Consider the following 16,892-nt stretch of genomic DNA (forward strand, 5'->3'; position numbering starts at 1 on the left):
TATTGTCCTTAGCAACAAGAGCAGAAATAAGCCTGGGACTCAGTAATTGCAAGAAGAAAGAATAATCCTTTTAAATGAAGGGTTATCTATTCTTGTCTTTCCCATGGCTGTGTAATGCCTACAGAATTGTTAAAATGGCAATTGTTGGTATCCGTTCATTTCCTCAGTGGCATTCGTGTGATGAGCCTTTATACCAAGGCTGTTCTGACAGAGTTTGACATTTGTTTTGTAAATTGACTCATTAGAATATTATACATCCCCGTAGAGAAATGCTCTCGCTATATACACGCACTTGAGTTTTCAGCGCTATGAATACATAGTTGGCTGATACGTGTTCATTTAAAACCCATTCAAATTTTCACACCTGGGGAATTTGGAAAGAACAGTGCGGAACTCGTCCAAAATCAACACCACAACTGGATTTATCTCTGAAAAAGATTAATGAAAAGTGCAAACTCAAAGTCACTTTCAATACATTTAACAAAAGAGAATGACTTTTTTAAAGGAATCTTTTTTTTCTGTAACCTTCGGTTTTCGTGGAGAAGGATACCATTTTCTTGTGCGACAGCAATGCATTGAAAACACATACTTCAGATGTTCGTGAAAAGAGACTTATTTTTAACATAAAGTTTAAGTGAGAGTCTGGGAAACAGATTTGCCACTTAAAAACATTAGCGTTACGTGAAAGAATCGTGATACGTCTGAAAATTAATACAAAAGAAAATCTAATCAAATTCTAGGGAAAAAAACGCACAGGATAGATAGAAAAATAGAGCTTTCAAAAAGACTGGAACAGGGGTGGGGACCCTGTGGCCTTCTAGATCCTTAAGTGCAGCCTTTTGACTGCATCCAAATTTGAGAGAACAAATCCTTTTATTAAAAGGGGTGCAGCAGAGAAAGATGAAGATTTTCCTGCCTCCTTTGGTGCTTAAAAACTGGATGATCTTATTCATTTTAAACTTTTATTTAAATATAACGTATATACTAAGGAGTTCATAAATCACAAGCGTTTGTTGTGGCATTTGTTACAAAGTGAACACACCCTGTGAACCCAGCCTCAAAATCAAGACACTGAAAAATAGAATCTCAGAAGCCAAGACTCCAAGTGCATCCTATTGAGTGGCCTCTTCTAGGGTCACCACTCTCCTGACTTACTGCACTTCTGTCCTCAGAGTAGTTAGGTTATATTATATTAGTTTGGCTGGTTTGGACTTTATACATATGGAATCACGGAGCATGTAGTCTTTTCTGTCTGGCTTATTTTTCAGCATTATGTTTAGGTGATTCATCGGTGCTGTTAAATGTCCTTGAGTCTGCTCATTCTCATCACTATATGCTATCCTACTGTGTGAACATGCCATGGCATTCTACTATTAATGGACGGATAGTGTCCAGTTTTTAGCTATTTTGAATAGTACCGCTAGGAACATTCTTGCACATACATGCCTCGGTGCACAAATGTACACATTTATGTCAGACGTATGCTCCTAGGAGTGCAATTGCTATGTTACGGGATTTCTATTAGAAATCTTGAACCCTTGCTGTTCTTTTTGTCTTCCAGTTTTCCGAAGTGGTTATACCCACGCACACGCTCACCAGTGGCATTTGAGAATTCTTACTGTACACATCCCTGCTCACAAAGGTACCTTTTGAAACCAGGTTTCTGCCTCCAATATCAAATGCTCTTTTCCTTTTACCTAAATTTTATTTGAAGGTAAGAACTTGGTGACAATTCTCCTTTATAAATTCCACGATTCTTTCCAAGATTTTCATTCTTTGTTCATTAAGTGATTTTCCGTTTTTATACTTGAAAACATATTTGTGCTGAATAGAATTTCAGAGGGTTAACAGTGTATCCGGGGCCTCAGTGTAAATATTTATCTTCATTGAATCCAGCCTCTTCTATTTTTTTCTGCGTGGGTAAAAAGAATGGCAGTGTGATTCTTCCAAGCATGCCCCAGAAGTTCCTGAAAGAGACAAGAAGTTAAATGGCTATTTGCCTTGAACTCTACTCCGCAAAAATGAGCAAAGGACTTATGATGGTTCAGTAGAGACAGCCAACAGATCCTGGTGGCATTGTGTTTCTGAAAGCTGATATTCAGAATAGGAAGTGACGATGGAACCAAGTATCGTAAGCAAACGGAGGGAGAAGGTGGGATTTCCAAAAAACATCTTAGTTCTCTACTTTATTTTACTATTATAATTGATGATGGATACATGACCTCAAAACTACGTATTATCAATGCTCCATATGATATACTTACAACATTCACTAATGATTTACACTTGTCTCTTTAATGGAAACAACCTGGTTCTCTTAGAACCCCCGAGTTTCTTTAAGTCAGAGGATCTTGCTTGGCCAAGGGAATTGTCCCATCTTTTATTTGTAGGAACGTTGTGTTATCATCACCGCTAAAAGCATCTACTAAGGATTTAAAATTACATAATCTGGTTACAATCTATTGATTAATCAGAGGACGTGCAATGGAAAAAGGCTAAGATCAAAATACATTTGGCGACTTGGAACAACTACAAGATGTTGCTGTGGTTCTCCTCTTCCTCACTTTACATGCCTAGAGTCAAACGCAATTTATCCGATGACTTCCTCTCGTGTGGTGGATAAATGTCCCCTTGTTTAGTAATAAGTTGGCTATGCAATAAATTCTTGTTTGATTAGTGAAAATAAGCTGATACAAAGCAGAAGCAACGGCACGTGGAGAACTGTTCACGCAATGTGAAAGGCATCTAGAAATAACCATTCCACTCTTTTAATATTTTCAAAGTTCTATGAAATCATGACGTGACAGTAAAATTACATTCCCTCCATTCCAAACACTGCCATTACTGAAATATCTCCAAAGCTGCTACCGCTGTATCGTAGCAAGAAAAAATATAAAATGCCTAGAAATAAATATAACAAGAAACATCCAGGACTTCTAATAATCAGAAGAAAGAACTATCATTTATCGCCAGACATTATGCCAATGGCTTTACAGTCTTTCTCTCTTTTGAAGTGTAACATGATTCTTTGTGGCGATGCTACTGTTGTCTCCATTACGACATGGGGAAATTGACCTATAGAGAGGCTGAGTTGCACGTGTTAGTATAAACTCTGGCTTTAAAGAAATCTTGAAAAATTTGAAAGACAGTCCGGGAAACTATTTTCAATGCATTTAACAAATACAGGATTAGTATTTATAATACTGAATAATTGAAAAGAAAGAAAGAAGGAAATGAGGAAGAAAGAAAGAGAGAGAAGGAAGAAAGGGAAAAAGGAGGGAAGAAGGAAGGAAGGAAGGAATCAGGATATGTAAATCCAACATGAAAGTATTCATGAGAACTGTGGGACAAAATATTTAAACTTAGAAACATGTCATGATCATGGCTACCAGTGACAACTCCTGATACAGTCTGGCTTTCATCAGAGTCATTTATGGATTTATCTTTACAGCTTGACGGGGCTCTTTGAAAGCAAGCCTTTCCTTATCAATCAAAGCTTCTAGCACATTGTAAACTCTCAATAAATAGCAGTTGAATTACTTTAAAATTTATCACCATCTCAAATACAAGGCTTAGAGTTTTATTATTTGTTTTGAGGGTTTAGTTTTGAAGTTTAATTAATCTTTGTGACACAGTATTGTAATTTCCTGTGAAGCTTCTCTTTTGCTCTGCGGTTCGTCGTCATGGGTGTGCCTGCAGTCTGCACATTCTGTTTTGTATTCGGGGGGACTCTCTCCAGGAATAGATCCAAAATTTCTCCTCGTATCTGTTCAAAATTTGCCTATCTACACCATACAATAATTGCATATTTCTGCTTCTATATATGAATACCTTGTTTCATGAAAATCTACATTAGACTTTCAAGATCAGTACGTCAGGGGAATAATTATTTTAACAGAAAGATTCTAAACTTTACAGAAGAATTTTCAAAGGAGCACTTTAATTAGTCTATTTTTATGTGCCTTTAAAACACAGATTTGTTTGCAAAATTTTAATTAACCCAACTTTCAAAGAACATAACTCTTGCCTAAATCTAAGTATGCATGCCATGTCAACATCCCATTTTAGCTAACGGTGACATAGTAAAATTAGTAGACCTCCCCCAAATTCTTATGTTGAAAACCTAACCCCCAGTTCCTCAGAATGTGATCTTACTTGGAAATAGAGTTGTTGCAGATATAATCAGTTAAGATGAGGTCATTACAGTGAGTCCCTAATCCAATATGATTGGTATCCTTATATTAATAAAACAGGAAAACTTGCACAAAGACGTGAATACAGGGAGAATGCCATGTGAGCATGAAGATGGCCGTCCACAAGCCAAGGGAAGAGACCCTCCTAGCCCTCAGAAGGAATCAACCCTGGCAACACCTCGATTTCAGACATCTAGGCTCCAGAACTGAGCCAGTAAGCATCTGCTGTCTAAACCACCCGATTTGTGATACTCTGTCATGGCAGCCACCGCAAACTAACTGAAAAAATTAATGAAGTCTTAGATCTGGGCTCTGAGAATAAAAAGCTTCCCGGATCATTTGCATCAGAATCTCCTGGAAAACTTGCTAAAAATGCATCCAAACCTTTAGGGCTGGAGCCTGGGAATCTGAATTGTACAAAGCACTTAACGCCTGTAGCCTCAGCACTTTGAGAGGCTGAAGGAGGAGCATCGCTTGTGGCCAGGAGTTTGAGACCAGACTGGGTGATAAGGGAGACTCTGTCTTAAAAAGTAGTCCAGATTATTTATGCCTTCTGCAAATATTTATTGAACATCTACTTTGTTCTCAGCCTGTTCTACATGGTAGGAACAAAGTGTAGAACAAAATTTCCTGTATGTGAAGATGCCTTGGGCTGACTCTTGAAAAGCACGTAGTAACGAACGAGGGAATTAACATACGCAAGCATGACTGGGAAGTGCATAGCATTGGGGTTTTATTTCTATACACATAAAGCCATTGATCCTTGATCACTCTCATCTTGGGAAGTTTATCAGATTTAGAGCCAGATGTGATATTCACCCGGTGCACCATTGTGTGGTCATACGGACTGTCAGATATTGAAGTGTTCATGTACAAGTTAGTAAATAGCTCTGCCCTTAACCCTTCGAATGCCATCTCTAACCTGTCCCCTGATATCTATTGGTTGAAGCCTCGACCATATTTGTTATTAAATAGTTTGGAAATATAGTGTCACTGTACTGTTATAAATGTGCATGCTAAATAAACTATTTGGCACAAACAGTCCTTTCTTTTTTTTTTTTTTTTTGAGACAGAGTCTTACTCTGTTGCCCGGGCTAGAGTGAGTGCCGTGGCGTCAGCCTCGCTCACAGCAACCTCAAACTCCTGGGCTCAAGCGATCCTCCTGCCTCAGCCTCCCAAGTAGCTGGGACTACAGGCATGCACCACCATGCCAGGCTAATTTTTTTTTCTATATATTTTTAGCTGTCCATATAATTTCTTTCTATTTTTAGTAGAGACAGGGTCTTACTCTTGCTCAGGCTGGTCTCGAACTCCTGACCTCGAGCGATCCTCCTGCCTCTGCCTCCCAGAGTGCTAGGATTACAGGCGTGAGCCACCGTGCCTGGCCAACAGTCCTTTCTTGTGTTAGACGTCATAACATAGAATTCTTCTCTTGCTAGGTTAGTGCTGATTGAAGTAAACGGTCTAACTTTCACAACATTGCTTTTGTTCTTGGTTTTCTGTATTGTAACATTAACACATCCCCTTTTTGTTCCCACTAGACATTTCCTATACTTTAAATCCTACTCCCATTCAGAGAAAGTGAGTCAAAGCACGCGAGGACCATCGATTCGTAAGTTCCACCCCACTTCCAAGCCCATGTGTTCAGCCACCGGGAAGTTTTTACATGTTTATAATTATTTATAAAAGGATGCTCACATCCTAAACTGTGAGAGAAATTGCACTTTTGAATGGCTGCCCAAAAACAGAAGAGAGCAGTTGATTTAGTTATAATCTTTAGATTGATTTTTGGCCAGAAACTAGTTGACTATTTGAACTTGGTGTCACTGGGTGTATAGTCATCGTGTTAGTAGCCAAACATGTTCTCTGTGGACACAGAGAAAGACTAATCACGGTTGATTGATACTTCACATAAAAATCCAAGCGCAAGATAAGTTAATGTAAGTTATCTGGTGTTGATAATTTGAATATAGCACTAAGCGAGTTGGACATTTTACAATCCATCATGACTCGTTTGGTTTCAGAGTGCTAATCGGTGTGAGTCCCTCTAGCCCTTTGGGGACAACGAGTTAGGGATATAAACTCTGTTTTCCAGGAATTATGTGCGTTTTCCCAGGACCTCCCCAGCCCTGCCCCATTTGTTTGTGGTTGATGAAATCATAGCATCTGGACCTTTTAGGGGGAAACTTAAAAAAAAAAAAAAAAAAAAGCCAACGATTACATCAACTGAGAAAAAAAATTATCATGGAACAGGAGGACAAGAAGGGCTATTTTTTATATTTTACGCTATTCCCTGACTCTCACCCCACTTCAAAACTCCACATTTTCCTTCTCAGAGAGCCAAAATGGAGTGATAAGACCTCGTTAGATCAGAGTCAGAGAATATTCGGCCTTAGAGATCGTCTGTCCAAACTGCCTCATTTTACGGATGAGGGTGCTGAGGCCTTGTGATGTCGAAGGCCTTGGCCAAAGCCACGTACGTCCCTGCCCACTGTCAGGCCTGGGCCTCCCTGTACATCAGGCCCACGTTCCTTCCACTAACCTGAGCCTTCTCCATTGAACCTTGCTGAACTAGAGAGTTTTTTTTTTTTAACAGATCTTTTTTTTCCTAAATTAATAAAGAAGTTACTTCTTATAGTTATAAATCAGGGCCATGTAAATTTGATGGCAGTCTCCTTGTCTTCGGAAGCCTATTGAGATAAACCTAAAGAAGGTTATTTCGGCAAGTAATATGTCCTAATTTTTGGATAAGACAAATACTAATGAAAAAATAACAATGACCAGAGCTAACATGTATTGTGCGCTGGTCATGTGCCAGTGTTGGAGTTAAACCGTTTTTTCTGGTAACGCAGCCCGAATCCCCAAAGGGACTCAGAGAAGCGGGCGCTGTTGTCGTTCCCGATTTACCAACGGAACCTGGGGAAGTGACTTGCCCACGGTCACCAAGCAAGTAAGCAGCTAAGTAGGAATTTGAATACTAAGTAGGAATTTGAATACTAAGTGGGAATTTGAATACTAAGTAGGAATTTGAATACGGCAGAACCCACGCTCTGAACCTCCATCAAGTGCCACCCCCATCTCATGGCTCATTAGAATGAGCCCTTGTCACAATCCGGGCGGTGATTTTAACAGTAACAACGACGGCAACAATAACAGTAACACGTTATCGTTTTCTGTGACCCTACGGCGAGAAGGCAACAAGGCCAGCCACGTTACATTCATCGGTGCTAAAGCCGACTCAGAACTCTGTCACATACGTGACATTGTCCCCGTTTTACAAGTCAGGAGCTGAAACCAAGAAAGTCTTTGTACCATTGATAGTCATTTACCTAGAAAGCAGTTAGGCTTGTTTTTAAATGAAGTTCTATCTAACAACTGAGCCCAGGATTTTTGTCTCCCATTTTCAGGCGCTGCATCGGTCTTTCTGAGGCTTTTGTAGACACACACTCGTCATCAATATCAAAAGTCGAGTTGTTGATTATGAAACAGAAGTACACGCGTGAAGCCTGCTTACACACGGTAACAACATGTAGCACCACAGTACTGCAAAGAGTACGGACTTTAGTCGCTTCCTGGGTTCAATTCCTAGTGCATCCTGGCTGCGTGCTAGTCTTTTCTTGAGGGCACTTTGTTATATCTTGTCTGATCCATTATTTGTGGATTTTTTTTTTAACATTCGAATGACATTCTAAGGCCGGGCGCGGAGGCTCACGCCTGTAATCCTAGCACTCTGGGAGGCCGAGGTGGGAGGATCGCTCGAGGTCAGGAGTTCGAGACCAGCCTGAGCAAGAGCGAGACCCCATCTCTACTAAAAATAGAAAGAAATGATTTAGACAGCTAAAAAATATATATATAGAAAAAATTAGCTGGGCATGGTGGCACATGCCTGTAGTCCCAGCTACTCGGGAGGCTGAGGCAGGAGGATCTCTTGAGCCCAGGAGTCTGAGGTTGCTGTGAGCGAGGCTGATGCCACTGCACTCTAGCCCAGGCGACAGAGTGAGACTCTGTCTCAAAAAAAAAAAAAAGAAAAAAAAGAATGACATTCTAGATAACATTTCGATGAATTTGTCCTCTTATTTCTCAGCTTTGGGGAGCTGACTCATGGATAGCCCATCATTTTGCTGTGAATTGATAAAGGCCTAACACAAAGAAAAAGGGATCAGTTGGGGGAAATGTTTCTATTGTCACAGCTAGCGGCCTGTCACCCCTCTGCAAAATACTGGAGCACAAACTGGAAGAGAGATTTAAAGAGGCAACGGGGAGGCCCAGGAAAGAAGAGGCCACTCCTGTGGGACTCGCCTTATAGACTCCTTCCACCAGGGCCTCGGAAAAGGGGGAAGGGAGAGAGAGAAGGCAGACACTCCATTCTCCATTTTGCATACTCCAGGAAGCAGGAGAAATCCAGGGTGTGCCTGAAACCAAGATCCCAATAGCTTCTTGTTTCCTCCTAACAGCGGCTCGTCCTGTTGAATATTCAGAGCTTCTGCAGCTGCTCCCGATCTGTGAGCACAGACAGATGGCGGCCACCAGCGTCCCAGGCACCTTCAGGAAGAAGGTTGTAAACAGCTAAGCCTGTGCTTGGGTGACCACATCCACCAAAGACCCCAGAGTTAGGTCTGCGGTGCCTCCCGGGGGTCCCGGGCCACCCCGAGGAAGACTCAGTCTTGGCTGCTGAGTTTTCTTGGGAGACAGAAGTTATTTATTCTGGGGAAAAAAAAAAAAAAAAAAAATTCTAGATCTGAGCTTTTCCCTGGCCCATCTCCTCTCTGCCTTCGGCTCCTGAATTGGACACGGATTTAGGGACGGCAGCTGTTTCGAGGAGAAGCCGCGTGCCAGACTCTGTTGGAGAAGGCCAGAAACACGTATGAATCGAATTCACTTGTATTTAAAAAAAAAAAAGGGGGGGGGGTGCGATTATAACATTGCTCTAATCCTAAAACTAGAAAAGTCTATTTGCAAAATGTATGTCATTTAAAATATCTTTCTCGGCTCAGCCGGGGTCTATGACAGAGAACAGCACTGGGGCATTTGGAGGGAGTCAGAGCAGCTTTCGAGAAATAGTCGTTTCTGCCCTTGCTGAATTTACCGGGTTGCAGCCGTCTCTAGCTTAAGCTAAACGTTTATTTCATAACAGCTTTAAGTAATTTTTTTAAAAAACTATCTACAAATTATACTGATGTCATGGATACAGATTTCCCACTCCTTGATTTCTACCAGAAACCGTGTTTGAAATGCAGGCTTGAATTGTCTGGGAGAGGTTTGCGGGTTTTCTTAGATTCCGTATGGTTTATTCATTGCAATCATCTCCTCTCCTCCTCTACTTTTGTGCGGCATGCCCTGGGTTTCTCAGGAGTTGGACGATGAGGATTATTTTTTATGTTCTTGTCACCCTAATTTTTTCCACTAGTTTCTTGTGATTACACATATGGTTTTTTTTTTTTTTTCCATTCTCAGAAATGTGCACAATTCCTGAAAAACAAAACGTGTATCTGTCATGTAGAACAATCTTACGTCTTTACCAGTTAAAGGGGGAAAAAAATAATCCTTCATTAAAGCAAAGTCGACTATCTTTCTGAATGCTACAGGGCTTACATCAGCATGGTCTGAGACTGGACCAAAAAAGAGGCAGCGTTTATTACAAATTGTTCTTGAATGGAAAATGTCTGTTCTCTATCCTTCCTATAGTTTACCTGGGAAGTTCTAGTAGACAGGGCTTCTCTGAGCTCAGTAGCTAGTGATACCAGTAGAGTCCAGCAGTTAAATTTGGGTGGACTCAAGACCAGAGAATCAAGACATTGAGTAGAATGGGGCAGCTCACTGAGCACTTCCCAGGAATTGCTAGTAATAGTCCCCTGTCCCCAGATACGCACACTGCTCCCCCCAGCTCCTGGCTGTGGCCCCATCAGGGCCCTGTCCCCTCAGCCTGCTCCTCTCCAGACTGGCCGGATAAGCCCACGACTTAGTGACTTCCAATGAATGGACAAATTGGGGACAGACCATTAGGGAAAGGTGGCATTTGTTTTTTATGTTCAACCTGAGGTCCCCACGGTCCTGTCATAGCTGGAACGGAGCAGTCACTTAAGCTGCAGAGGATGAGACAAGCAAAGCATCTCAAATCCCTGCCTTTTTTCCCGCAAATAACGAGTAGCTCTCCCTTGAATGTTTAGCAGGCTGTAAGTCTTACAAAGCCCCCATCACACGCTGTACTACTTTGGCACCGAGTGCCTCGTCTCATTCTGGGTTATTTGTCTCTTCTAGACCGTAAGCTTTCTGAAGGCGGGTTTATGTCTCTTTATCAATCAGTAAACACTCTGCAGATGCTCGATAGTGTTCAATGCCCGAATCAGTGAGCTGTAAGAGCCCGTCCCTTTGATGTTGAGTCGGTATTTGAGTTCAGTGATTCTGCAACCTGTTTTGAAGAAATACACGGAAAGTTCTGGAAATGCAGATATGCAAGCTCCACTCTCGAGACGCTGGTTCAGGAGGTCTTGGGTGAATCTGGTCATGGTGACTCTGATCCAGGGAGCCCAAGACCACACATTCTGCAAACTTCCTCAGGTTTTCAGTTCTCAGGAGTTTGAGGCTTCGTTCACCGCTGAAGTTTCGTATCTCAGTTTTCCTGTTTAACCCAGTTGCGACATGACTGATTGAATTGCTGTAAAGGAAACTGTAAAAAATGGCTCTTGGGAAAACTCAAGTGATTTTTTACTAACTATTCTTACGTGACCGACACTTTGTGGTTTCAACTGCTCTTTTAACCAGGTTTGCATGATTCTTTGCTAGTAGGATGCTGTCCTGAAAAATGGGAGTGATGACGTCAGTGTGACTCCATGTGTGTGTTACGTGGATCGTCCGCACCGGCCCAGTGGCTTCCTGTCCACAGAAGGGCACGTCCACCCTCTGCCCCAGCAGCGCCAGGTGCAGACCCTCCTGCCCAGAGTGACGCGCCAGGGCGTCCCTAAGCTCCTCTTTCCCACTCTGCTCGCTCAGTCTGCCGTGCGGATAAGCTGGGGGGACCAACACCTGCACCTACAGGGTAACCTCCTGACCCCTTCGGTGCACGAAGCCCTGGAGGTGACAGCTGCGGCCCAGGCTACAGTCCTTGGTCACAGAACGTGCAGCGAAGCTGCTGTGGAAGTCGGCTCTTCCCACTCTGAGTCCTGCCAAGAAGGGCCAAGTTCATGGTCATCTTGGCTGGAGCTGCCATGGCTGTGGGTAAACAAAGGCACAGCATAAGCAGTCCGGCTTCCACGTTCCCTCAACGTGAGGCTTCTTACCTGGTCTGGAACATTCCAAGGGCTGTGTTAGATTTGCCTTCCCCTCAGTCATGGCGTCTACAGCATGGAGGAGACAGAGGAAGTATTGAAATGTTAATAACAGGAGGGGTTTACAGTGGGAGAGAGAGAGGAGTCAAACCCAGATAAGAAAAGGAGGAAGAAGCAATAATTGCAGGAAAAAGAAAGAAGAACCTCGAATTCCATGCAGATAATATAAACCATGTTAGGAGAAATACGTTAGTGCATCAGTGGGGTAAGAGAGCTGGTTTAGGAATGTGGATATTGAAGTTCCCGCGCCCAGCGACAAAGCTAACAGCACTGTTTGAAAATGATTCACAATCGGAGCAGCGGGGAAAAAACAGCCCTTCTTGCCTTTTTTTTTTATCAACATCCCCCACCCCTGAATGCACAAGTGGCATCCGCAAAAAAAAAAAATCATCTTTCCTGGCTTCCGGAATGCTTTTTTCCTATGAAATATGAATAATGTTAAAGAAGACTTCTGGTTTCTGTTTACCGAGTATTTTTTGTAATCAGGCAACATTCTGATGAAAATGAAAACTACGTATAATTTCTGTCCTGAAATAATTAATAGATCATTTCCATCATCCGTCATTGTAAAGTTTTGGCTTTTTTAATAGGCAAAGGAAAGCCCAACACATTGTGCAGAGAATCTTGAGAGTCTGTCCCGTTTGTAAACCTGGAAAGTGTGATTGATCTTCTGTACGGAGCATGGCTTCTTCTAGCATTTTGCGATCATCGAACATGTCACTAGATTGGTAAGTTTTGCCAATTCCTGAATGTGCTCAATCTGCTGATTCAGAAATAGACATTTCAATATTGCGTAGTGGTTGTTTTTGCTTGTTACTTGTAACTCTATTGCACAGTTTTAAGTACCACAGGCCTTTCTTGTCCTCTAATGTCCCGCACCCCTAATATCCCCAGGCCCCCATCTGAGCCCTTTTTTTTTTTTGAGACAGAGTCTCGCTCTGTTGCCCGGGCTAGAGTGCCATGGGGTCAGCCTTGCTCACAGCAACCTCAAACTCCTGGGCTCAAGCGATCCTCCTGCCTCAGCCTCCCAAGTAGCTGGGACTACAGACCTGAGCCACCATGCCCAGCTAATTTTTTCTGTATATATTTTTAGCTGTCCATATAATTTCTTTCTATTTTTAGTAAAGATGAGGTCTCGTTCTTGCTCAGGCTGGTCTCGAACTCCTGACCTCGAGCGATCCTCCTGCCTCGGCCTCCAGAGTGCTAGGATTACAGGCGTGAGCCACCGCGCCCGGCCCATGTGAGCCCTTTGAAGGAGCCTCACCCCTCCATAAAAAAGACACTCATTTTGAGATTCCCTCCACTTCACAGCAGTTCATGCAGCTCACTCAGTGGTGCCAAATGCCCAGAGACACTGTCCACTGGTTTTTGAGTCCTGAATCAGAAGTATCATATTTTTAAAAAATTGATTCTGCAATCCTGATCAGTGTGCTGTGTATCACTTACCTTTTCCAGCCTTGAAAATTCTCTCTCCACAAAGACGTCCCTTGAGTTGGTACAGTTGTTCCTTGGTAGGAACCTTAACCTTCTGGCAGCATTACTGTACCACTCTGGGACTGATACTGTGCATATTTTATTTAGTTAATCTGTTACCAGACATCCTGTTTATACATGATTAGTCATCTTCCTCTAATCGGCACTAACTCTTGTATATCACCCAGCAGACTTGTAATATTACCTGGACCAGATGAGCAGACAGGTTTGTAATTTTAGCAGATACTTCCTGAACCTTCTAATTTTAGGATTAAATTCTTTCATGTAATAGGTAACAATTTATCTATAGCATAAAGAAATGCCAGATTGGTAAGTATTAAACAGAAACTAGACATTCTATGGCAATGGTCATATTTTTTTTCATTTTAATTGGTGAAAATCATATTACTACTAGGTGAAAAGTTTCAATAAATAGATACATAATGTATGCACAATAATTAGATATTGACTTCACAACAGTAATTTAGGTTCATCAATACTGTTCCAGACTTTCTAAGAAAACAATTTTGGCTATTTCCACATAATTAAAATTTATTATCTTATATTCAATGACGAAATAATTAGTGTGATTATATCAGCACATACAGCTTTCATATTAATTTGTGAGAGTATATTTAAGGAAAGAAGTAAAATGAACTATAACTTGAAGTCAAATATTTTTTTTTCTTAAAAACTTGGGATTTATTTTCTCTTTAAAAGCTCACATTTTATTTTTTCCATATCTTGGTATATAACCCACACTTTCCAAAATACTTTTTTGAATGTAGATGTAGAAACATTAGCATGGTTATATCTGGGGCATCTTCTCTTGTATCTCTCGAGAAAGTCTATGAAGTATGTATTCTGGGGGAAGGGAACCTGGAGACATCTGGAATAGCTTATGGGCTCACGGGCAGAGAGTTACAAATCCTCTTGTATGGCTCTGATAAGGAGCGCATGACCTGGCTTCATTCATCCAACAAGCACGCTGGCTTTCTTGGAGGAAGCAAAAGGAACTTCCTCCAGATGGCAGTAGTAGTCTGCTTCCCTAGGAAGCGATTTTTAAACTGGAATTTATTTTCATTTTCTTCTTCAAACTATAAACCGACATTCTTCAACCATCTGCATTAACACGTATTAATTGTGTGAGGGATTTTTTTGAAGACGGGCAAAGCCAAACCTTCCTTCCTACGTTCCTTCCAGAACATAGCGAGTGTAAGTTACTTTTTCAGATACTCCACTCCAAAATCAGAGTGTAAATCATTTGCTGAATACAACAGTTGCGTGTTTAAAGAATAAGGTTTAAAGTTCATGAGCATAATTATAAGTTTCCGTGAGATTGCAAAATTTTTAGATAATTTTTCGTACGTCTAGTGGTTTTAGATTTGAGTCAACTTAGAGGTCTTATAGGCGGGTCATTTATCAACAGTAGATGATGTTGAAAGGTTGATTGTCAATTCTTTTCTGAAATGAAAGAACAATTCAAAAAATTACCTTTTCACTGACTTGGCTAAATATAATGTAGTAGGGATAAAAATGTATTAAATGTAAGAAATGTTCAAGGATACTCAGAGAGCTGGCTCCAGAATTCCTCTTAGAAAGGAAACTGCCTTTGAGAGCAGAGTTTGATTAGCTGCTTGAGCTAGAAAAGTGATCCTGAGAATAGGAGCTAAACTCCCAGCAAAGTACCGTAGTAGCCAGTCTGCTGGTGATGGGGGAGAAGCAAGAAAAGGGTAGGAAAGGTCAGGATATCAAAGGAGCAAGGGAGAGAGGGACGGAGGGACGGAAGAAAAAGAGAATAAGAACTATCATCACACTATAGTGGGGCAGGAAACTAGATCTCAGTGTTGGAAATTCTGCTGAAAATAGCAGATTCTGCTAAAATGCAGACACGGCTCATGTTCAGTTTCAAGTTCTTTGCAGTTCTGAGATGTACAGTCAGCCACACTCACAACCATCTTACGTGAATGGCTTTTTTAAATTTTATTTTTGTTTTGTTTCTGGTGGTTGTTTTGCATTTTATTTTTCAAATTGTATTTTGATGGAAATTAATGAAAAGGTCTGAGGCCTCCCCCTAAGTTAGCATAGGACGGGGACCACACAAGTTGGAGATTATGGGATGACATTTGAGTTGAAATAATTCAGAAGAGGCAGGAGGGTTCAGGCTGGAAGGACCCTGGTCCCCAAGAACTTGCAGGAATCTTTGGGAGGACTTTTATACTTCCCATAATCCGTGAAATGAGATATTTTGGAGTAAGAGTGACTCTAGCTGACAAGTAACTGTTGTATTTCAAATGTTATACACAGCCACACATATATATAGAGAGATGTGTATACATACATATATTCACATATATATTTCTTTGTGTGTTTGTGTGTATCATATATGTGTGCATATGTATATATAATTTATAGTTTGTGTCCATATTCAGTAAATTCGTGTCTCTATAGTCAAATAAGTTTTATTATAAGTAGATGTTGACTTACAGCCATTTTTTTTTTTGACTTATAGCAATTTCATTAGAAGGGACTCTCACCGTTTTAGAAAATTCCGATTCCCATTGGCTTGAATGATGAACATCTTGCTCTGATGACATTTCTTTTCATAATAAAGAAGATTTTTAGCATATCGACCGGATTTCGCATTTGCGATGACTAAATGGCTTTGACCTTGGCGAAGGCTGCACCCAGCTGAGAGAACTCTGACAAGCTGGTCGAGGTTAGTGCAGCCCGGGCTGGTTTCATGCTAAGGCATGAGATCTCACCATTGGAAATTTTGGGACTCTGGTCAGCAGTTTAAATTTGGTGAACAGATGGTCTCAATTTGAACGCAGTTGGAAGGTTCTTGGAAAATTTAAGAATGTCCATGTCTGGAAAGAAACATTTATGGGAATAGAAGTCTTCAGTACAAACTTGGTTGGTTTCATATATTAAAGACTCTACCAGTCACATCCCACGCGGGACACTTGTGACATTTTTGTTTGGTTTTGTTGTTGTTTGCTTGCTTGCTTGGTTTTATTCTGAGAATTTCTGCACATATTATTTTCCAGATTATAAACGCAATGCGTGTTTTTCAAAGACAGAAGAGAACAGAGAGTAAAAGACAGAAGAGAACAGAGAGTAAAATGGAATCACTTTTAAATCTATATTTTCTGGGGACCATGGGATGGTGGCTCCTGTTGGGGACTGACGTAGTAGGTAGATTGCCTCCTTTTCTTTAACAATCGCTACTGAAAGCATTGCACAATCACAAGGACAGGTATTAATAACGGGAATATGTTCAGCAAAACTTCCATGAAGACAGTTACGCTGAGCAACTTCCCAGAAGTGACTCTCAAACAACTTTAAAAATTTCTGCCATAGTAATTTGACTCTTGTTGTGTCAATTTTGGTAATTTACAGTATAATAAATACATACGTATTTTGCCCATATCTTCAATTTTTAAAAATGTAACCACCTTCATTTCTGGCACTAGATCTCTTTGTTTTTTATTCTGAGGTGGCTAATATATTAGGTTTGGCTTTGTATACTTAATTACAAATGTTTTCTTGGTATGTGTATATGTACACAACTAACTTTTATACTTTTAGAGTTTCAAATGGATTTCCATGAACAAAAGCTAAATTTATAATCTAGTGTTTTGAGGATATCAAGATTTGACTTATAATAACTAAACTTTCGGCCACCAACTCTGAGACAATTAGGTTGGACACTGAGAATCAGGTATATGCACATTATCATTTACAATTATAATATAGTGAGTCATTATATAAATATATGTCATTGAAGAATGACTATAACCTTAAAAGAGAGAAAAATCAGTAGATTTCTAATACTATACTTACTAAAGGAAAATAGGATGTTGTGAAAAATATCTATGTAAAATAAATGGGTTTAATT

General features: G+C 40.7%; 1 protein-coding gene and 1 long non-coding RNA gene across 3 annotated transcripts; one reads left to right on the forward strand and one right to left on the reverse strand.

Moving 5' to 3' along the window:
• The first annotated feature begins 1,545 nt into the window (after positions 1–1,545).
• LOC123627727 lies at positions 1,546–15,986 on the forward strand. 2 transcript variants are annotated; one of them, XR_006731466.1, is made up of 3 exons: positions 1,546–1,642; positions 12,109–12,246; positions 15,504–15,986. It is a non-coding gene; the product is annotated as an uncharacterized LOC123627727 (long non-coding RNA). The 2 variants fall into 2 exon arrangements; XR_006731467.1 differs by lacking the exon at positions 1,546–1,642 and adding an exon at positions 7,609–7,712.
• GIMD1 (GIMAP family P-loop NTPase domain containing 1) lies at positions 1,631–11,400 on the reverse strand. Its single transcript, XM_045537422.1, is given in 5 exon segments — positions 1,631–1,866; positions 1,868–1,909; positions 1,911–1,967; positions 11,037–11,334; positions 11,336–11,400. Coding segments are annotated over 5 exon segments (624 nt in total). The 3' UTR covers positions 1,631–1,704.
• Positions 15,987–16,892: the final 906 nt, after the last annotated feature.

This window comes from Lemur catta, chromosome 26, assembly GCF_020740605.2.
Source record: "Lemur catta isolate mLemCat1 chromosome 26, mLemCat1.pri, whole genome shotgun sequence".
NCBI classification, from domain to species: Eukaryota; Metazoa; Chordata; class Mammalia; order Primates; family Lemuridae; genus Lemur; species Lemur catta.